The sequence below is a fragment of the Leuciscus leuciscus genome (assembly GCF_965113295.1).
Source record: "Leuciscus leuciscus genome assembly, chromosome: 7".
In the NCBI taxonomy this organism is placed as follows: Eukaryota; Metazoa; Chordata; class Actinopteri; order Cypriniformes; family Leuciscidae; genus Leuciscus; species Leuciscus leuciscus.
Window position 1 is genome coordinate 11823375 of NC_138731.1, and position 23706 is coordinate 11847080.

The 23706-nt window shown below is 38.1% G+C and overlaps 1 protein-coding gene across 1 annotated transcript; it reads right to left on the bottom strand.

Moving 5' to 3' along the window:
• Nucleotides 1-404: 404 nt before the first annotated feature.
• gad1a (glutamate decarboxylase 1a) lies at nt 405-23406 on the bottom strand. The gene is made up of 17 exons (XM_082176149.1): nt 23144-23406; nt 21773-21908; nt 19409-19468; nt 17795-17926; nt 16400-16642; nt 16229-16319; nt 11566-11678; nt 10123-10238; nt 7366-7445; nt 7234-7288; nt 6449-6565; nt 6289-6353; nt 4576-4654; nt 4201-4350; nt 2295-2402; nt 998-1087; nt 405-723 (listed from the first exon to the last, which is right to left on the bottom strand). Exons 2-17 carry the CDS (start codon nt 21861-21863, stop codon nt 550-552), a joined length of 1764 nt encoding a protein of 587 aa, XP_082032275.1. The 5' UTR covers nt 21864-21908; nt 23144-23406; the 3' UTR covers nt 405-549.
• Nucleotides 23407-23706: the final 300 nt, after the last annotated feature.

Below are 23706 nucleotides of genomic sequence, written 5' to 3' on the forward strand. Positions count from 1 at the left end.
CAAATTGATGGACAAATTATTTCTGAATTCTGTGGTAATCAACCTTGAACATTCCTTGTAGTGCAGTTTATCGTGAGTATAATAGTTCCAGTTAAACGAAAGAACAGAACACAACAGACAGACAACTGGGAGAAGTGAAGAGGAGAAGACATATAATGTCATTCTGGTCCTTCATTATGGAATTATAGCTCAAAGAGCTCCTCACCTTAACATTCTGGAATGTTCAATTTCCCAGCGGAACATTCTAGAACATCTGCGAGTTTCGTTATTTTAGAGCACTTCACTGGTCTAATACTCTGGAAATGCAATACTTCAGAATGTCTTCTCCATTTCCTATATTCCTAGAGAATCTACTAACGTCTACTGGATTTCCACCCTGCGCACTCTATAAATCCTGCGCCGAACATTCTAGAACATCTGCGAGTTTCGTTATTTTAGAGCACTTCACTGGTCTAATACTCTGGAAATGCAATACTTCAGAATGTCTTCTCCATTTCCTATATTCCTAGAGAATCTACTAACGTCTACTGGATTTCCACCCTGCGCACTCTATAAATCCTGCGCCAGTCTTTCTATCTCGTCTATCAGGAAGTCGATGTCAGACCTGGTTACGGCCGCATTGGAGACGACCATCCTGAAGAAGTTGACCTTCTCACCCTGAGGCTGGTAGCCCACCATTGTTGTCCCACACTCCATCATCATTGCCTTGATCTTGGGGGCAACCTAGATAGAAATCACAAGACGTAAGTTTAATACTTCTACAGTATTATGAATGAATGAATACTTGTATTTTGTAGTACTTGTAATTTTTTGTATTTTGTTGTACAGTATTCTGGTAACCATGCTAAATAAAGTGAGTTATTTGTAGTGAAATATGTAGCGTACCGGCCAAAAGTTTGGAATAATGACTTTTTTATGTTTTTGAAAGAGGTCTTATGCTCACCAAGGCTGCATTTATTTGATCAAAATTACAGTGAGTCTTTGAGTATCATTTCACCTTATGAAGCCGTTGTCTCTTCTCCTCTCCATCTGGCAGGAGTCGCAGGCTTGGAGGAATGTACCAGAAACACACATTGGTGTGCTGGGGCTAAGAAACAGACAGAAAGACAGCATGTAGCATTTAAGAAAACGGGACATATTCTAAGCAGCAGGGACGATTCTAGGATTTCAATATTAGGTGGCCCCAAATGAGGGTATGGTATTAAAAGAAAATGTTTAATATTGTTTGAATACTAGGGTAGGCATGATACGATACAGTAGGTTCTGCACTACCTATCAAGTCAATACCTGAATATTGAATTAATTTATAATCATTTTAAATAACCAGCTAATATTCATAAATGTTCATTGAGAATATAGACAAACTTTATATAACTGTAATTTTCAATATTGGCAATATGTGGGTAGTTTTTTTTTTTTTTTTTAAAACACATTTACCCCAGGTTTCACAGACAAGGCTTAAGCCCAGACTAAAATGCATGTCTGAGCTGTTTTAACTGAAAGCAACTTGCACTGACATATCTTAAAATATGTCAGTGTCATTGTTTTGTCTCAAGATGAACAACAGTAATGTTTTTATTTCTAAGGCATGTTTATAAAAGCTACTTAAATGTCCTAATTGAACTAAGGCCTAATACTGGCTTAATCTAAGACCTGTCTGTTAAACCGGTCCATAATGTTTTAAACACTATACTTTTTTTAAACTCTACATTTGTGCAGTAAAATTAACTTTAAAGAAGATCTACATCTATCATTTTCATTCATGGAGATAACATGGAAAATGTGCCATGCTTTAGTGGAGGATTTCTGTCACCTGGTGGAAAACAAACACTTTTAACATCCTGAAATTACTACTATAACCAGTAGATGGCAGCAGATGACCACTCATGTGCCATTTCAACTCCCTTTTATTAATTTTATCTGAAATGTGTCAGAATGCAAGTATGTGCTGCATTCTCAGCATTGCCATGAGGGGCAGTGTAGTGATGTAAACTTCAACAATCTTCTTCTGTGGTCAGTTTTCTCTTCCAGGTCAACTGCTGTCAGAGCAAAAGATTGAGGAGAATCTTGCTGAACAAGTTTTTACTGTTAGTTAAACTTGAACCACACGAGCAGTGTGTTACAGGCCCTTACCAAATTGTGGAACATAGAGCAACTCTCTGCTAGTCTTCAAGACACAGGACAGCATTAAAAAGCAAAGATATGGCTCAGACTATTAAGAGACACCATGACTCTGAATAGTTCTATAGTATGTTATTATGGACAGTGGTAAACTCTGTTGTGTTTTCACTCACCTCCCCTTGAAACACCATCTCATATCCTTCTCGGTTCTTGATCTTGTGGTAGAGATACTCAGACAGCTCCAAACATCTGTCAATGTGTCTCTCAAAGCCAATAGTGCCCTGTTAAAGACCAAAGATCCATAAATCGATCCATTTCTGGCCTAATATTCAGCTAATATTCTGTCCATTTATCATCCATCCATCTATCCACCCATTCATCCATCCAACCGTTCACCTATCCATCCATCCAATCTATCTATTGATCCACATACCAATTGATCCATCATCCATTCAACCGTTCATTCATTCAACCATCCCTCCACCCATTCATCCATCATTCATCCAGCCGTTCACCTATCCATCAAGTCAAGTCACCTTCATTTATATAGCACTTTTAACAATAAAGATAGTTTCAAAGCAGCTTTACAGGGATAATAGGAAATTACAGTAACAGAGATTGTTTTGGCTTTACAGCAGCTCTAGAATAAAGTTATTGTCCAGCTAAAGTTAGTTTTTGATTGATTCACTTCCGTTGCAAAGACATTAGTTATTAACTTAGGGGCCGCTTACACGACACCATTTCAACCGAAAGCAGAAAACCTTCAACGCGTTCTGGCCACTCATCCACACGACCATCCATCCATCCCTCCATCCATCTATCCATCCATCCCTCCATCCCTCCATCCCTCCATCCATCCATCCATCCATCCATCCCTCCCTCCCTCCATCCATCCATGCATCATAAATCTATCTACCTATTCATTAATCATCCGTTTAACCGTTTATCCATCCATCCATTCATTCATTCAGTCATTCGTTCATTAATCCATCATCAATACACTCATTCATCCAACCAGGATCCATTCATTAATCCATCCAATCATTCATCCATCCACTCATTTGTTCATCAATTCATTGAAGGGGTGGACTCTGAAATCCACTGCTGCTTCAATGTATATGTAATGAGTGATTATAATCAAGTTATTAATCAAAAATGTTCCTTCTAAATATCAAATGCGTTGAATGACTTCTCTAGGCTTATGAGATTTTACTTTGTTATAGAAGTTACCAGTGTGATTACTGAAATGTTCTTTTCATGTATTCTCTAATGTCTGAGTTAAATATCTGAGAGGTGACTGAAGGGTCTGGCCCATGCCAGGAATGCAGAAACAGTGCTTGCTCATTTAGGCCAGAAATGGCTTAAAAATGGCATTTCAGGCTTCTAGAAATGAATTATGGACTCGTTTTGTGTTTGAGAAAGGTCCTCAACATGTCAATACATACATCTGCTTTTCTAGGGTACCCTGACAACTGGAGCCACAGGAGTCATTGAAGTCTATAGTTTGAGGGATAATTTCTTTGTTAAAGCCTTACTTTCCATTTAGATTAAAGTGTTCTCTCCTTGAGAGAAAGAACATGTTATCTTGATGTTGTGAGAAAACTCTCCTATTTATAGTAACAGCTGACCAAATCCAACCCTGAAGAAGCTGTGTTTCTGTGTGCGTGTTAGTATTCTTGTTTACAGGTTAAGGAACAAGTGGCATTATTGGAGATTGACTGACTTGTTTTGAAACTGTGCTGAAAATTTCTATGTTTATCTATTTCTTAGCCAATCAGAAACATTCAACCTGAAGCAATGACGTAGCTTAGACCTTGGTGAAGGGTATAACGGCTGTGATCTTTGTAACTGTAAGAGGGGCGGCCTATACGAACTCCTTGAAGTCTTGAAGCTGACTTCTGCTGATGAAACTGCAAAATATCTTCAGTAAAACTTTTCTTTAATTTATTATAATTCTGACTCTTGTCATAAATAGACTGCACTTCTGACTCCGGGTCTTAATTAATCATATTCTTTGACTGCAAATCCCCTAACACCATCAGTCCATTTGTTTGATTCATTATGAATGTGCACACACACCTTTGACTTCCACATGAGCCAGAATTTGAAGATGTCTACATGACGGCCACACTGTATGGCCTTGTCCCCCGTGTCATAGGTGACATCATACTGTTTATCCGGCTGAAAGAGATATCCAGCACACATGGAGTTGCAGCCCTGTAGTAGACCCTGTTAAACACACACACATGAACACAGTGAGATAGCATGAGCACTTAGCAGAGATGAACCATCACATGTAAAAATGTCCCGTCTATCGCTCTTTTACTTTCTTGTCTTCGGAAAATTTAGTTTCTAGTCAGTTTTCTTTGTATTCTATCATTTAATTTTTCTCCGTTCTATTAGTATTTAGACTCATTCATTCGGCCGCCCCCCATTTCTGTCATTCTCTCTTACCTTCTCTCGGACCAGAATGGCGGAGCACTGTAGTGGGACACCCATCATCTTGTGTGGGTTCCATGTGACAGAGTTAGCTCTGCAGAAACAACACTGATCAGAACACTGAGCTGGCACACAGTTGAGTTGGTTGTAGAGGCAAGAACATAGTAGAGTATGTACTTAAAGGGCTGGTATAATGCCCTTTTCACAAGATGTAAAATAAGTCTTTGATGTCCCCAGAGTGTGTATGTAAAGTTTTAGCTCAAAATACCCCACAGATATTTTTATATAGCATGTTAAAATTGTCACTTTTTGAGGGTGAGCAAAAACACACCGTTCTGTGTCTGTTCCTTTAAATGCAAATGAGCTGCTGCTTGAGGCACAGGGGGTGGAGCTTCAAGAGCTCATGTCCTTTTACCTCACACACATGCACTGGAAATTTCTAAAACGTTTAGCCTTTTATGTTCAAACCGGAGTCAGAAAGATGGAAAGACTCAAGAAGAAGTGACAACAACATGTAGAAGCAACAGGACATTTCTGAATGGTTAGTTGATGAATTTATGTAGCTTTTATGTGTAGTTATCTTTTAGTCATTGATTAGCATATTCTGTCTTGATAATCTATAAATCGTGTTCAGGAAGCGGAGTTTATGTGAATTCTAGGGTTGGTGATGTCACTAATCCGGGAGGAATGTTGTGTAGTCCCTACGAGCCGTTTGTTGTAGTCCTTAAAAAGTAATTTCTTTAAAAGCAAATATCTCCCTTTGCTTTGAACTTTGTGTGTCGTAACTTTGCAGATGTTGTTTATGCTCAAACAGCGACATTACACACTAACTAAAGTTAGAAAAGTGAAATAATAATCAACCACCCAGGGGTTTGACAGGGGTGTAGCAGCCATTATAACATTTAAAAATGTAAAAAAAACAAAAAAAAACTGCAGTGCAAGGATGTAGCTGGCTCATAAAACCAAGGACTTTAGGACCAAGAAGAAACCTCTATCAACTGGTTTAATTGGCAGTGGACAGCTCTTGTGAAATGAGTACTTTTTACAGTAATAGTATACTTGAAGGAATAGTTCATCCAAAAATGAAAATTCTGTCATCATTTATTCACCCTCAAGTTGTTCCAAGTTGTATATTATTTAACTACACATATGTAATGATGAAGTTGCAATCTAGTAATGTTATGGACCAGTGGACTAACAGGAGGCTTTATAGGTGACTTCCTTCTTATTTGTAGTAGATTATTTTTGTTGATGGTCTGACAAAGACTATGATTGTACCTGCTGTGTAAAGTGTATAAAATGGTTTAGATCGTTCGAATCACAAGAGTCTCAGCTTTCCAAAATATATGTGACATGTTTAGCTTTTAATTTTTGAGTTGTTGTATGCTACAAAGTTATCGTGCAAAAATATGCAGTGTACCGTGGACGACACATCGGAACACTATCTGGTTAAAATATATGAACTTTAAATGTAATATTGAATAACAATCTACAGTTAAAATTAAAATCAAGTACTTTACATGTACTTTAGTATGTTAGTCAACACATCAAAATAAGGGTACTTCTTTAAAAATCACAAATGATTATTAAAACATAATTATTTAAAATGTACTATACAATATTAGTGAATGTAATATAAAATTAATGAAGCAAGCTCATAAGATTTATAACATGTTTCTCCATTTTTTTTTAGATCATCTCAATGCCACAGGTGCTTATGTATGATACCTCTCAATGCCGTCAAGCTTGTGTCTATGTTTCCTGGACATCAGCAAACCTCCACCCCACGCTCCCTTAAAAACACATTTACACCATCAGTTCCAAGAAAACGTATTCACAGCATTCAATACGTCTGTTTAAGAGAGTGAAGAAATAATCACAAACGTACATCCACATGAAGCCACAAGTTGTATTTTTCACAGATGTCAGCGATCTCATTGATTGGATCAAAGGCTCCATACACTGTAGATCCAGCTGTGGCGTTCACAAACATCGGCACAAACCCCTGGACAGCACACACACACACACACACAACAAAGCCATTTCACCAGATAAACCGACTTCACATACACAATCGAAATCAAAGTTGCAGTGCTCAGAACTAATTGCATGTTAATTGCAATTTAATGAAAATGTGTTATAGTTTAAATTCATATTTAATTTCATTTAATTTGACCCATCTTCAGTAGGACTTAAGAATTACACACTGCAGTTAAAAATATTTTTAAAGTATTTTAAATTAAAAACTATGTGCACTTTTAAAGAAGCATAGTCATGAAAGTGTACTCTTTTTTTAAGTACACTTAAGTGGCTTTTTATTTCATTAGTATTATCTGCAAGAACAGTTTTTAAGATTTAAAGTAAACTACAAGTGCATAATTCACTACAATTAAGCACACTCCTTTTTCACAAGTATAGGCTTCCAGAAGTGCTGTAAACATGATAATGAAATGACAGTACATCACAGACACTGTCAGTAGGACTTAACTTGTAATAATCTTTCCACGAATCAGTCATTACATTATACATTAGCGACGCAATGTCAAATGATTATTGCAGTAAGAATGATTATCGCCTTTTAACACGACAAGTAGCTTAAAGAGCTCAATGTCTTAAGTGAGGCTGACAGAGAGGTGTGTTTGAAGAGTTTATTCATGTGAACAGGACACTCACCTTCTGTTTGGCGTCAATGACTTTGGCCTCCAGATCAGCCGGGATGACTCTACCTCTAACAAAGAGACACAAATGTAACACAGACTCTCGGTGATGAGAGGATCCACAAACACACAACACAGACACACTTACCTTTCATCTGTTCTCAGCAAGATCAGATTCTCTGTGCCAAAACCCAGCACTGCACTGGCCTTCTTTATAGAGTAGTGACTCTGGGAACAATATAGTAACAGACTTGTAAGTGTATGATATTTTGTACATTAAATGTATACTTCACCAAAAAACATGTCATGCCAAACTTTCATTCTTCTGTGGGACCCATAAGTGGATCTTCTGCAGAATATCCTGGCGCCTCTATTCCATACAATGAAAGTGAATAGAAATGAGGTCTGTCGAACTTCAAAACCGACAAACACGACCCATGAAAAGCACCATCCAGCATAGCTCTCACATCTCATTTGCATTTGCACACATTTAAATATGGTGCAAGACACATCACACCAGGTTGGACATCAATGATGATCTGTCAAGGAACCGAGAACGTTTGATGTCATTGATATCTTAATGTGTGGACATGAGATGTGAGAGCCGCGGCAAATGAGCTTTACAGAGAGCGATGGCTACACTTTTGGTCTTTTGATCTCACAAAATGCCAGCTTATGGTTTCAGAAGACTTACAATCAGTGGTTGTGTCAGATTTTCTCATTGTCCTTTTTGATGGAGAGGGTCATAAAAATTCCATCATAATATATTATTACCCATCATTTTAATTTTCATATTTTAATTATAATAAGACATTTAATAGTTTTCACAATGTTTTCATTCACATTTTCATTTTTAATCATGAATTTATAGGATGAGCATATAAGATAGATTATGCATTTAGTTATTTCTGAAGAGAACAGATTACCAGTCGACTGCGCATCATTTTTCATGTTCAACACCACGCAAAGCAGATTAATGTTTGTTTGTTTTTTCTGCAGTGACAGCCACTAAAACACGACCTTTGAGCCTGAACAGGCAAATATGAAAAACACAATATTGCAAAATACAATTACGATAAAAATTTGAACAAAACACATACAAAATGTACTGAACTAAACTCAATCGACTTTCTGTATCTGCCTGAACTCAAAGCTTCCTCCTGGTCCGCATGGTGACTGATAAACTGACCGGTGACTGATAAACGTTGGCTGTGTCCGAAATCGCCCCATACCCTCATTCACTATCCCCTACATTAGTCTACTAATAAAGTTCACTTGAGTGAATGAAAACGAGTGAGCCAATGCGGCCGCTTTTGCATAGTTTGTCCTTGTGGTTTAATAATTATTTGAAACTGAGCAAATTAGCAGCTCCAGTAGTAATGAAAAGATTTATCTTGATATCTGTAATGGAAACTGTGTATAAACCTTAATTAAACAATTGAAGAATCAATTAAAAATAAATGTATAGCTGTATGATATTACGCTGTAGCCACATTGGACCAGTGGTTTGGAAAATGTAAGGATGATTCATCTGTGGTCGCCATCTTCTGGCCAGACGCAGGAATTCATTCGGCGCACGACTCTCAAAGGGCATTATGGGTATTTTCTAGCATAGAGCGCATAGATATGTAGTAGATTTCACATTTGACCACTCCAGACACGTCGACGTGCCGCCACTCACAGTAAGAATAAATGATGCACAACAATGCACAGCTTATGGTTGTGAAACCGCCGAGATTCCCGAAGGCTAACCTTTCACAGGTAAGAATGTGTTGGTTTGTGTTTTTACATGTATTTACTCAATATTATAGGTTTTAATTTCGTGTTAGCTGACGCCTTCGTCTTGTTGTATTGTGTTAGTTTAGCAAAATCATCTGCTAAAGTCTATTGAAGATACAGATATTAATTCATGTGTCTGACTACGGTTGCAGACGCTGAGTCATCTTGGACTGTTCCAATATGGCGGACGGTTTAAGTGTAACGGCCCATTGAAACAGCTGCTAATGAGGCATCTATGTATATGGTGGAGCGTACATCGGTTGCACACTTGTTATTGTGGTGCATTGTGGGATTGAATGAGTGCACTCGATAACGTCCACTATGGTTTCGGACACCACTACAAATGGCTGCCACCTCAAATAGTGCCCTATTTAAGGGTATGGGGGCAATTTTGGATGCACCCGTTGTCTGACGTTTGTCCTTCATCCTCAGCCGCATCAGTCCCTCATTTTTCTCCTTTTATCAAAACCATCACAACTCTTTGGCCGTTTGAACTGAGATCAAAGACGAGACAAGATAATAACTAATTAATATGCGCACTCGCCACCAACTGGACAGGGGTGGGAATTACACCCCTGTAAAAACAAGTTACAAATAGATCACCCTCAGTGTAATCTGTCAAAATGAATGACGGCCTTCAGATATGTCCGTCAATGCTAAAAAATGTTTATCAATGACGGAAAATATTTGGTTACACTGCTTACAATAAATGGCACAAGTTGTATGGACTACTTTTCTAGGGTGCTTATTTTATCAGTTTTGGAGCTCACTGCTTCAGTATGGAAAAGAGAAACCAGGATATTCTGCAAAACTTTATGGCTCTCAAACCCAAAATAATTTCATCAGTCAGTAAAGCCAGTATGTGTTCTGCACATCAACACTGTAGTGTTAAGTGAAAATACTATCTAAACAAAATAGTTTCTTTTAACTTTGACTTGGAAGATAGTTTATAGCTTTTAGATAAACTGCACAAAATGATTTTAACCCGAAATCACAGTTTTTGATTAGACCAATATAAAACTACAATAAGTGACATGGTCGTTCCCCTTTTTTCAGTGCACACGCATTTAACTACACACAGAGACAAAAAGGGAGAGATAAGAGAGAGAGAGAGTGAATGACCTACATGTTCTGAGGTGAACAGCACCAGTCTGGGAACCGCTGCCATGCCTTTGATTTTAACCTCAGGATAGTGTTTATACCGCGCCACCATCACGCTGTACATGTTTGAGATCGCTCCTCCTGCAAGAACAAACATTTTGCTACATTTAACTGATGAGTAGGTCTGTAATTAACATTGTGTACTTATAATCTCAAGAACAGACAGACACATGTCTTAAATAAATTGAATAACAAATGATTTAGTCGATATTATCAGAATTGTTCTGTGACTGAATTTTATTGGGTCAAATTTAAATTTGTGCATGCATGCGTTTATAATTGTCTGCAATTTTTTTTTTTAGCATGGCAGCCAAATGTAGACGGGCTCCTCCATCCAGTCTTGGCTTCTCATAAGGTTTCCTTTCATATCTCAAAAAAAAAAAAATGTTGGCCTAAATTTAAGATTCATGTATTTGAATTGCATATCAAATTGTAATAATTTATGTTTTTAAACAATTTGCATGATTATTTTATGAAAAAAAAACTAAAATTGAAAAAGTGCCACGGTTTGCTAACAGGAATAATTTTTTGTTTGTCTGTAAATCTGTGCAGCCAAAGCCAAAGCCAAAGCATCAGCGCCATACTTTGGCGACTTCACTTATCACCAATGCAAGAGAGCGAAGGGGTGTCGGCCATCTTTTTTTACAGTCTATGGCATCCACCAGTTGTTGAGAGGAAAACATCAGCCATTGATGAATTGTATTAAAAAAATACCCTTTAAAGGTACACTATATAATGTTATGCCCTCCAGCAGGATAGAAAAAAAACTGCAAGCATTTTGCAGAAGAACATTGTTTTGGTTGTGCTTCGGCTCTGTGTGACTGTGCGGATGAATATGAGCCTTCACAATAGATAATGCTTTACAATGAACTCTGTTTGAGATCTACAATTTACCTGTTCAATAAAATACCTTACTCATGTGTTGAGCAATAAAAATGCCATCATCTTTGTGTCACTTTTACAACATTTCAAATCCCTCAGTTCTCACCATGTCTGAAAAGCCAAGCCAATGTTGATTCTTGTTTTATTACGAGATCTGTTGTGTTTTCTTTTTGCCAGCAGACTCTCCTCTGTTCAGCGTGTGTTTAAAACGGGGTATTACCCGGAGGATCAAGATTTAGCTGCTCTATGTCAACCTTTCTTGCCGGAGCAGCTTTTCTCTATTTACGGATATGAAAAGACACGCACAGGCGAGTGACGCATGTACGCAATTTCGAGTGAAAACCATATCGACAGGTCTAAAATATATAATGAATCAGGGTAAGACAAAAACATATTTTGGAAAAATATGTATTGACTCATTATTTCAATTTTGTTAAATTCTAAATTCTAAATTCTAAAAAAAAAAAAAAACATAGTGACCTTTAATCTAGAATTCTTGATTATTCTGTGGATTAAAAGGCCATACCTGGTGAGAAAATTCCATCGCCCTCTCCATTTGGCCAGCCAATAATCTCTCGCATTTTCTTCAGGGTGAGCTGTTCCATCAGTACAAACACTGGTGCAATCTCATATGTGAACCTGTAAACACACACACACACACACACACACACACACACACACACACACACACACACACACACACACACACACACACACACACACACACACACACACACACACACACACACACACACACGCTTCATTTCTACTTGTCCCACATTGAGTGTCTTGACAGCAGGAGGTAGCCTAATTCACTAACTGTACTGTATTTATATAAGTCTGTTCAATCCATCACAGAATCATTCTGAGGCATCTTTAGCCTTTTAGCACCAGTCAATAATCCTCCGCGGTGATTAGCAATGATGAGCAGCTCATTAGTACATGCAAATGTCAGATGCTCACACAGTTCTGTCTAATCAATATAAACAGTACAGACATATAATTTACTGACAGCAGGAACATGTGCAAACATGAAAGGTGAAGTCATATACTAGGGGAGACCGGGGCTAGTTGTCACATGGGGAAATCATTATCGTAAATACTAGTTTCCTAATTAAAAAATAGGACATGAACACCTTCTCAAGTCAAAATTTTTATGCAATGAGCTCGTAATCACAACTTCAGAAGTAGGAAGAAGGACATTTCCGATAGCACGTGAAGGCAGCATTAGTAACAGTGAGGTTTAGTGTCAAAAGTGCAATTCTCTAGCAGGTTTTCTTTTCTTGGATTTGGCATTTTTTGTGCAATCTCCATATTAAATTTTGTTTTTGTAAACACTGTTTTAAAGGTAGATTAAATATGTCAGCATTAATGTGTTAACGCTGCTTGAACAGAGAATCCTCATAAGAACAGTCTTAAATGAGCTAAAAAGTGTTAAATGAACATAAAGAGTTGTGAGAAAATAGGATGTGTGTCAGATCTGCGTCATGTGCGTCTTAAAGTGACAGCAGCCTAATAAACCGTCATGTCATGTCATTAATGTTAATCAAAGAACAAAAGGCGTTTCTCAATAAACAAGGACGCAAAGTTCGGATTTGAGTCGTTGGTAATTCAGACTTGCCAGGAATTCTACAAATGGAACAGCAGTGTTCTTGATAGCGTCACTCAGCTCTCTCTGACTACTCTGGTTTCCTAATTTTAGGTAACAATAAAACTAAATATGTTATAAAACACCACTCTGCCTCTTTTCATTTTCTTAAAAAAAAAAATGTAAACGTAAACTTAAACTTAAACACAAGGCTCAGTACTAGGACCGTTGCTGTTCACTCTGTACCTGCTACCCTTGGGAGATATCATTAGGAAGCATGGCATTAGTTTTCACTGTTATGCTGATGATACTCAGCTCTATATTTTCTTCATGCCCTGACGAAACTTACCAGTTCACAAAATTAACGGAATGCATAGCTGATATAAAAAACTGGATGACTAGTAATTTCCTACTGCTTAATTCTGAAAAAACTGAGATTCTAATTATTGGACAAAAAACGTACTCACGTAATAACCTAGAATACTGTCTAACACTTGATGGCTGCTCTGTCAAACCTTCGTTGTCGGTTAGGAACCTGGGTGTGCTCTTTGATACCAATCTTTCATTTGAAAGTCACGTTTCTAGTATCTGTAAAACCACATTTTCATGCGTTCATGACCTCAAGGCTAGATTATTGTAATGCTCTACTGGGTGGTTGCCCTGCATGCTTACTAAATAAACTACAGCTGGTCCAAAACGCAGCAGCTCGAGTTCTTACCAGAACCAGGAAATATGACAATATTAGCCCGGTTCTATCAACACTGCATTGGCTCCCTATTAAACACTGTATACATTTTTAATTATTGCTGATTACTTACAAAGCACTAAATGGTTTAGCTCCCCAGTACTTGAGCGAGCTCTTAACGCATTATAGTCCTTCACATCTATTACGATCTCAAAATTCCGGCCAGTTGATAATATATAGAATATCAAAATCAACTGCTGGCGGAAGATCCTTTTCCTATTTAGCACCAAAACTCTGGAACAGTCTTCCTAACACTGTCCAGGAAGCAGACACACTCTGTCAGTTCAATTCTAGACTAAAAACACATCTCTTTTGATCTAGCATACACATAACACTTTATAAACTTCTATAATTCAATGTTAGGCTGCATAGATTAGGTCAGCCGGAACCGGGAACACTCCCCATGAATCCTGATGTACTCGTTACATCATAAGAAGAATGGCGTCAACGCTAATATTAGTCTCGCTGTTTATCCCGAGGTTTACCGCAGTCTGTCGGATCCAGGATCCAGCAAACTAACTTTAGCTGGACAATAACTTTATTCTAGAGCTGCTGTAAAGCCGAAACAATCTCTGTTACTTTAATTTCCTATTATCACTGTAAAGCTGCTTTGAAACAGTCCATATTGTTAAAAGCGCTGTATAAATGAAGGTGACTTGACTTGACTATTGATCAAAGGAGAATTTGGGCATGGACTGTGAAAGACATCATTAAATCTCTGACCCTCAGAGGTCAACCAAGGCCAGGGTATTCACTGCTGTTGTCCTCCCATCAATGAAGAACATCCCAGTGGACCAATAAAAATACTCAGAGAGTAGAATTAAACTTCCTTTTAGTTTTGTAATCTGACAATAGAGTCATTAGACCATTGCAGCCATCCGTGTCATTTGACTGTCAAATGTTTCTCACAGATGCCAGTCTGCTTTAGGATGAGTAGAGGAATGGATGGATGGTTAGATAGATGGATAGATGGATGAGTGTAAGGGATGATGGGGGTGTGTATTGTGTCGGAGGCTCAGCTGGCACTGTGTCTCAGCGTGTAGCTGTAAATTAGCCTTGACCAATGAGGTGTTACTCTACATTCTGGACATTTCCATCTGCACGCTGTCTCAAAACACTCCGTCACATATCACTGGAGCTTTTCTGCTGAAAACTATTATGTTTTCAGCACACTCAGGTAAGTGCCAATCACAAGACATTTGTTTCCCGTCTCCAGTGGAGCAACATGAGCAACATAATACTCTTTATATGCTTTTCCTAAGTTTTAGGCTTAGTTTAAATGTATGTTTTTGATTCTCTGTAAATGAAATGCTTATGTTTTCTGTCAGCTGTGCATGATGTAAAGATGAATTTATGTTTAAACACTGAATATGCACTGTCACTGATGTCAATTTGAACGTTCAACAGCAAGCCAATGGAATATTTTCAAACTGCAATCTGTTTTTAAACATAGTTCTTTAAAAAATATATATATATTATAGCAGATCTAAAGCTAAAATTAACGGACAAAGTTTGAACTTAAGCAGTGCATTAAGCGGTTAATGGTAGAATTTTTAATATACAGGGTTAAGGCTTCATAACAAGCCCTATTTAGAAAGTTTGGGGAATATACATGCAGTTCTGTCTTGCAAGCACTGTAAAACTTCATAGCCAGTGTAAATACAGTCTTACATGGCCACATTGCTAAAGGGTCTAATTTGGTCAAATAAATTCACTCCCTCAAATGAAATCCTTTCATGCATTTTTAGTTTGTATCGCATTTTCATCGGTTGTCATGGTTATTCATTAGTTCATTGATTATCTGTCACCTGTTTCCTTTCAGCTCATTATCTTGTGTGTATATATTGCCCTCAGTTCTCTCAGTTTTTTCCTAGTGGCCTTTTCACCTCGGGTGTGCATTTTTTTTCCAATAATTCAATGGACCGGAGTCAATTATTCAGTTTATATTTCGGTTACCACACCTCAAGACATTGTTCAGATGATGTTTTTCAAGGCATTTGTCAGGTTTTTGTCCTTAAAATGCTCATGTGTGTAGGACTAATTTCTTACACATCTAATCCCACGCCTCCATGACTAGCTCTAAAATGACGTTTTGGAAATTAGCAACGGAGACTTGAGCCATTGATAGCAGACGAGAGAGAGAGAGAGAGATAGAGAGAGAGATTTTAAACGTGTGTGAATTACCAAAGTCTGTGTGTCTCTTAACAGTGTTCGGGAGCAGCGTCTCTACTAATAGTGAATCTGTAAGTTTATCTGCTTCAAGAACAGCGCCGTTATTTCCTCGCTAGTGAGAAATGTCATGTAGATTTAAGTTGCTAAACGGTTTTACTGATTAAATATTAGTTTTGCGTTTTGAGTGGGAAAGAGAGCGGGAGAAAGAGAGTATATCTTCATTTATATCGCGCTTTTAACAATGTAGATTGTTCCAATGCGGCTTTACAGAGATACAAGGATAGTTTAAAGTAACAGAGATTGTTTTGGCTTTATGCTGTCCGTATATAATAAAATGTAATTTTGTTGCAAAAAACATGGAAATAATTTGTTGTTTTTATCCTGTTGTTTACTATATTTATTTGCTAGATCAGTGTCGCTGTGGGTTTTGTTTCTTTTGCTGTTGTCGTCTGTAAAGACCTTTGAAATAACTGAAATAATTTGGCAAAGTGATATGGAACTGTAATGCGGTCAAGACCTGCGCACCTTAGAACATTCGTCAACCAATCAGAGTCAAGCATTCAACAGTCCCGCAATATAATGAATGTTTATGCTGCTAAAGATCCGTCATCTTGCCTTGCCTCGTCATAATCTTCGTCGAAACATTACAAAATCACAAGTGAATGGAAGGAAGCTGGAACTCACATGTTAGTGTTGGCAGTGGAGGTTAGCCACTCTCCAGCTAAGCCAATGATGTCTAGACCTGAAGACAACTGGTTAAAAAACCTTGGGTGACCTGCAGGGAAAGAGAAAGGAGGAGAGAATGTGATACTGACACTTTTTTTCCTAGTCAACAGGACTGAAAGAGCATGTCACCTGTCCGGACTCCGTATTTGAGCGTGTCCCTGCAGTCCACCAGGATCTGCTCCAGGCTCTCGGGCTGATCACACAGCTCTAAGTTGAAGCCCTCCATGCCCTCCAGCAGCTGGTGCGGATGATGGAAGTCCAGCACTTTTGTGGATCTGTCGAAGGTCTTCCGCACATAGTTCGTGAGGATCTCCACCACCTCCAACAGGAACTGCATGGTGTACTCCTCTCCATTTTTAGCAGGAAGCAGATCTGTGACAAATTTTGTTACACAGTTTTATCAGTCAAATTGCTGTTCTACACAAATGTTGGTTACACTTTATTTTAAGGTGTCCTTGTTACAGTGTAATTATATATTTAAGGAGTAATAATAATGAACTACTATAGGGTTAGGGTTTAGTTTAGGGTTAGTTGCATGTAATTATGCATAATTTATTACTATTGTAACTACATGTAACATGTAACAAGACACTAAAATAAAGTGTTGCCCAAATGTTTTTGTTTTCTTGTTATATGTAATTATATGTTATTCTTCGTCATGTGTAATATGTCATTTATATATATTTTTATTATGAGTGCAAAGCAGAATATTTTAAATGAAAATAATGTTACATGAATGTCATAAAGGTAATTCATGCAAAGCATTTACATAAATGTAAATCATGGTGACATTTTTGTCAAATGTTCTGGCAGAAAGGTATTTTACAAATCATTTAAGGAAGAAATACTCAACACAGAGATCAAGTTTAAGAAAAATCTACTCGAACTACAACAATGAGAACTTGTGAATTTACTTTTGGTTTGACAAACTATTAATAGACCCATGCTTTGATGTAACACTCTCTGCTTTTAAACCATGGAATTTCATTTTTGAACCTTTTTTTCATTTATTCTTAAACACAAATAACTTTATTTAATATAAACATTTTCTTCTTAATATAAAGTATCCAAATGCAAATTCTATTTTCTCTGTTTTTATATTATGTACAGTTATGGAATAACCGGAAAATAGTTATTTTAAAAAGCAAAAAAGAAACTGAATCTTTGAATTTTCTGTGCATAATGGTGCGATTATACTCTATACCAGCATCTTTTGTGGGTTAAGTTTAAAAAAGTGAGGCTATGTAAGCTTCAGGTTGCCTAATAACTGTATGAGGATTCAGCAGAAAAAGAAGAAGAAAAAAAAGTTTAATGTATGCATTTATTTCTCGAATTGATAATTGACAGATTATTATTATGCTATTATTATGCTGTTTGTCAAACCATAGGCAAAATTGTGGTGCGATAGTCACATTATGAGAAAATATATATATTTTTTTTACTGTTTTGTATTGTATTATATTTTGTACTGTCTGTTACTGTTTCTTCTCTGTAATGGTCTGGAAATAAAGTTGAGTTTCTCACCTCTTGCGTACAGATTGGAGAAGTCAGACTCTCGCTCGTTGTCCCGTGTTAAAATGCTCTTGGGCTGCTGATCGTTAAAAAACCCGACAATTCGGCTCTTGTCCTCAACATTATTGTTCTTCTGCAAAAACCCTACATTATTACACACAGAGGAAGACTGAAATGAGCGACCCCCGTTCCCAAACATCGCAGCAAATAATTGAACACAAATGAAATGTGTTTGAACGTCTATTCGAGATCGGAGCAGTTGGGCTGTACTGTCCGACTCATGTGTATTTATGGCACAGGTTATCAAGGGGGAGGTCACCACTGATGACATCAGAATAACAGTGATTTAGATGCCCAATGAACCTTCATCGTCATCATCATCATCACCACAGAAGCAGAAATGAGCGCAGACTAACTGATGATGTCAGGGACCACCGCAGCTTATAAATGCTAAAACAAATACAAATAATTTAATTTTGTATAGGTTAGGCTTTAACAGTTGCCTACTTTATAGCTAAAAATAAAATTAAAATTAAATCAAATTAAAATATCTGAGAGAATTTAAGATCTCAACACATTGCATTAATTATAGAGGAATTCGATTTATCACAACGTCAGATTATGTTCTTAACAACAGAAGCTCTTTCCATCCGCATGAACGACACTGCAGATTGTTTCATTCTGTCTTCTGCTGCAGCTTCCTCATTCTCCTCATCTTCATCTTCTTCAGCTCAATATGGGATCATTCAAGCGGTGCTTATGAACACTCTTCTCTCTTCACGGCAGTGAGAGCGACATGAAAGTAGGCTATGCCAAATCAACCTATGGTAAATAGCGTAATATTTCATTTAAATCGTTTTTCAGATGAATTGAATCCATGTTATTGTAATTTTATAGGAAGTGTTATTTATATTTGACAATTTATATTTAGGTCTAGCCTACATTTTCCTTTCGTCTGTAATGACACACAACCATAAACCGATTTATAGCACGACTAATTCATGGAAGACCATTTCTTTTGAAAGCATATGTTATCTCGGCAAAACAGAGGCTTGACGAATTGCCATTTAATAGATTTCCATTGAGAATAAATTCTCTTGGGACACAGGGTGATTTACCGGCTCACCTCTTAACTCACCTCTTAAAACAATCGCAAAAAAAGCTATTCTTTAACCCTTTCGAAGGGATTTTCTCTTTAAATCATGTGATTATGTTTAAGCAAATCAACATTAAGCAAATTCTCTAATATTCAGAATGTTATGTTTTTCCCCCATCTGCAGAGCATCTTTCGGTCACACACTCACCCCTTTAAATTTGGCTTTAAAAGGAAACGCATTTGCAGGCTTCTGCTCCATTCATAATTGAGGTAGGCTAATTGAGGTGCTGTTGACTGTCACTTGGGTGACAGAGCTGAAACCACCAAAAGGGGGCGCTAGATGACACGTCTGCTCATTAAAAAGCAATTAATAGACATAATGCAATAGTTTAGGTGGTTTTTTTTTTTTTTTTTTTTAACTGGCACAGTATTTCAAGCCTATACAAAACCCAAACACGTCCATCTTAGTCACTGATTTGTTTATAAAGGAGTAAAAAAAATTTTTTTTAAATCAAATGTTTTCAACTTACCGCATATCTTCATTCCAAGTTTCCTTGTACATCCATGAGCGACTCCACTCCAGTCATAGTCTACGGGGAGAAAACGGCGGAACCTCTATAAACCATCTTCCTAAATGTACCCAAGCGGTAAATGCGCCATCATTTATGCTACTAATATGAAATTAATGTGGGCAGCTAAACATAATTCACCAGGCTAGATCAGGACAAGAGCCTCCATCTGGTCCCGCCCCGCCCCTGCGGCCCAAACCCTGAGTTCAGCCCCATTTACCAGCGCGTTATCTCTGTCGGACCACACACTCCCGGCACATTCTCCTCACAATGGCGAACTCCTCTATTCCTCTCAGGAGCATTCAAACGTTTTCAACTGCAATTTTGATGTAAATAATTGCCATTGGTATAAAAGTGGTGTAGGGGAAAAAAGGATTATTTGAAATCTGACGAAATTATATATTTCTAAATGAAATCTTCACAAATGTCTAAAACAATAAATAAATAAAAAATGACCGATATATTTTAACCACTTTATGAACATATTATTTTGAAAAATTTGACAGACTTAAACATTTCAAGTTCAAGAGGATAATTATATTGAATGCATATAGAGATAATTTTTCGGTTTTGAGAATGATAAAAAAAGAATATATATATATAGGCCTAGGCCTAATAAATAAATAAATATGTGAGATAAAATATACTTTATACTATACTTTATACTAACCCTGACCCTAACCCTATACTTTATAGCCTATTATTAAAATATATAGCCTAATTGAAGACTTCTAAGTCTAGCATTTTTATGTTTTAATTTTAAATTTATCAGTGAACGTTTTTGAAAATAAAAAAGGCATTTCAATAACTGACTAATAACCATTTCATTGTCATTAAATTGCCGAACCCAGGACTTAGAGGCTTATTTACCGTAGCCTAGCCTACACGAAGTCACAATATGCCGTGAGCCCGTGACTAATTTCTGAAGAGCCGGCTTCTGTCCCTGTCTTGAGGAGCGTCATAAACAGAGTGCGCCTCCGCATCACACTGAAGCGAGCAGCGAGACATTAGTGCTGATTTACACTGCCTACAATTACAGATGCACTTCATACATTTACACACTGACGACAGACTCGCTCCTGTTTTTTCCTTGTAGACCGAGATGACAAAAAATATTTAATTAAATACTGACGCTATAGAATTGTCCTGTATCAGGCTGTATGCATAATGATGATAATAATAATTTCAATGATAAATAATTGTAAATAATACATTTAAAATAGCCTAATATAATAATAATAATATTAATAATAATAATACATGACAGCAATACCTGTTCAAGGCAAAAATATATTTAAAATGGATAATGTTGGATAAGAGTTGTGTTTTCTAATTGCTGTGAGCAGGTGTGTTTACTGTTTACTGTTTACTGTAAAGGTTATCAGCAGTGCTGACAGCAGCATCGGCCTGTCTGTCTGTCTGTCTGTCTGTCTGCCTGCCTGTCTGTCTGCCTGTCTGTCTGTGTGTCTGTCTGACTGCCTGTCTGTATGTATGTCTGTCTGTCTGTCTGACCGCCTGTCTGTCTGTCTGTCTGACTGCCTGTCTATCTGTCTGTCTGTGTGTCTGTCTGACTGTCTGTCTGCCTGTTTGCCGGCCTGTCTGACTGTCTGCCTGCCTGCCTGCCTGTCTGTCTGTCTGTCTGTCTGTCTGTCTGTCTGTCTGAGTGTATGTCTGTCTGTCTGTCTGCCAGTTCTCTGTCTGGCTGGTGTCTGTCTGCCTGTCTGCCTGCCTGTCTGTCTGTCTGTCTGACTGACTGACTGTCTGCCGGCCTGTCTGTCTGCCAGTCTGTCTGTCTGTCTGCCGGTCTGTCTGTCTGTCTGGTGTCTGTCTACCTGTCTGCCTGTCTGTCTATCTGCCTGTCTTTCTGTCTGTCTGTCTGACTGTCTGTCTGTCTGCCAGTCTGTCTGTCTGTCTGTCTGGTGTCTGTCTGCCTGTCTGCCTGCCTGTCTGTCTATCTGCCTGTCTGTCTGTCTGACTGTCTGTCTTGTCTGTCTGACTGACTGTCTGTCTGTCTGTCTGACTGTCTGCCTGTCTGATTGTCTTGCGGTCTGTCTATCTGTCTGTCTGTCTGTCTGTCTGCCTGTCTGCCTGTCTGTCTGTCTGTCTGTCTGTCTGTCTGTCTGTCTGCCTGTTTGTCTGCCTGTTTGTCTGCCGGTCTGTCTGTCTGTCTGTCTGACTGCCTGTCTGACGCTCAATGCTGCGGTGATTTGTTGGTCCTGACGCGTAGCGAATAGCGCTGTTTTCCCGCCTCACCGGCAAGATTAATGACGTTGGCCACAAAGCAAATAGCCGGAGTGAAATAGCGGTTTAAGGTGATGGACCTACTTGAGGAAGGTGGCCGTAAATCTGTCGAGTTGGGATCCGGATCGCCGCCAGAGGAGGAAGAGGATGAAGAGGAGGGTGCCGACGCAGCCATCACCACAAGTGTTCAAGTCCTCAATCACTTCCAGAGAAACTGCTCCTGTTTCAGCAGACAACACAAGTCAAGCTGACTCTATAGGGGAGATTCATGAGGAATGCAGAAACACCTGCAAGCAATGCTTCTTTATATCATTATTACATTCAAGCAGATTTTACATCGTATAGCCCAAAAGAAAACATCGTTACGGTGGTTTCATATAGCCTGTATGTGGCACTTTATTTTTTTCTCTGACATTTCAAACACTTGTTTGTGTGTTTAGGTTGTTCTTTAGGTTGTAACAAAATCAGAAGTTCTCCTGGAAATAGAGACCTGGAAAAAGTAAAGTGCATTAGAACAGAACCTTAACAAAGAACCATTTCAGCATGAAGGATTCTTTAAAATGAAACTATTAAAATTGTTGAACCCTGAACGAATCCTCTTTTCTAACAGTCTACACACACAGGTTGCCGAGCCCTTAATAAAAAAAAAAAAAAAAAAAAAAAAATTTTTTTTAAGCTATAACTTCGCTAAATAAGTCAGATAAGCCAAGAACAACAAACCCGTGATAATTATGTTTTGTTGGTTTACTGAGAATGCAACTAAAATAAAAGTTCTTTATTGGAATCTGTGATTCCACGAATAAACTTCAACATCCACGGAACCTTTCCATTCCACAAAAGGTTCTTTATAGTGGGAAGGGGTTCTTTAGATTTGGTTCTTTTAAGAACAGTTCACTGAAAGGTTCTTTTGGGAAACCCAAATGGTTATTCTATAAAATCACTGCAAACCCCGCGTTTGCGACCTTTATTTGGAAGTGTGGATCAGTAAGCTAGATGTCAGATCCGTGTAAGACGTCTGCATTGAAATAACCCCTGTGAACTGAAACAGGGCTCTGCAAGTTTCTATCTCAGAAATGGATTTGGCTCATCATCATGCCAATAATAGGAATCACACATTGTCATGATTAATAGCCCAAACACGTAAGTATTGATTAAGAAATGGTGCACATTGATTTCTCAATTCAGATGACGAATGGATGATTGAAATTGATGACTGTTGGAAGATGAATAGAAACCTGATTTTATGTCCTTATGCAATATAGATTTCCATTATTAGGTTAAAATATAGGCAATATATTTTTTCCAGAGAACTCAGACATAATACACAGTTTTACCGATTGAAGGCACTGAGATTTACTGAACGCATGACTGTGTGAAGCACCTGTTAGATGGATCATTTACGGTTTTACTTGACATGATCAACAGAAACATTTGAAAGTGAAGGAAGCCGCTTACCTGGTGAAGGAATCTAGAGAGAATCGCAACAGTGTCCAAAACCTCCACGCAAGTAAATGTGCTCTCGCCTCACTCCTCCAGAATCCGCTGAACCCTCACTGGCGGATCGCGATGACCTTTCCGAGGCAGTGTTTGACTCGCTGCTGCTGTTTATGCGCAGACGCACGGCTGGAATCCTCGAACCTGCCTCTGAAACACATCTCGTGGCATGCGCGTTACGACAGCTCTGGCACGCGTCCCCGCAGGACTTTGCGCTTAAATGAGAAAGCAAGTCACGAACAAACACTTTTCAAGTTGAACACAACAGCCACACACAACCCAACCCAACACAACACATTGTTCCTGTTCAGAGGACTCTGTGTCGTTCTGACCTTGGAAGATCAAGGACGACAGTGTTTGCAGAACACTAAATGTCATGTGTGTTTCAGCACCTGTTTTTGAACTGGTTGTTTATAATGAATATCCACAGGCTACTTTAGCATTGAGTTCGGAGATTTATATGTTTATGGGACAAGCCGTCCTCTTAACCTTGAAAAGACGAGCTCATGTCTCAGAAGTTTTAG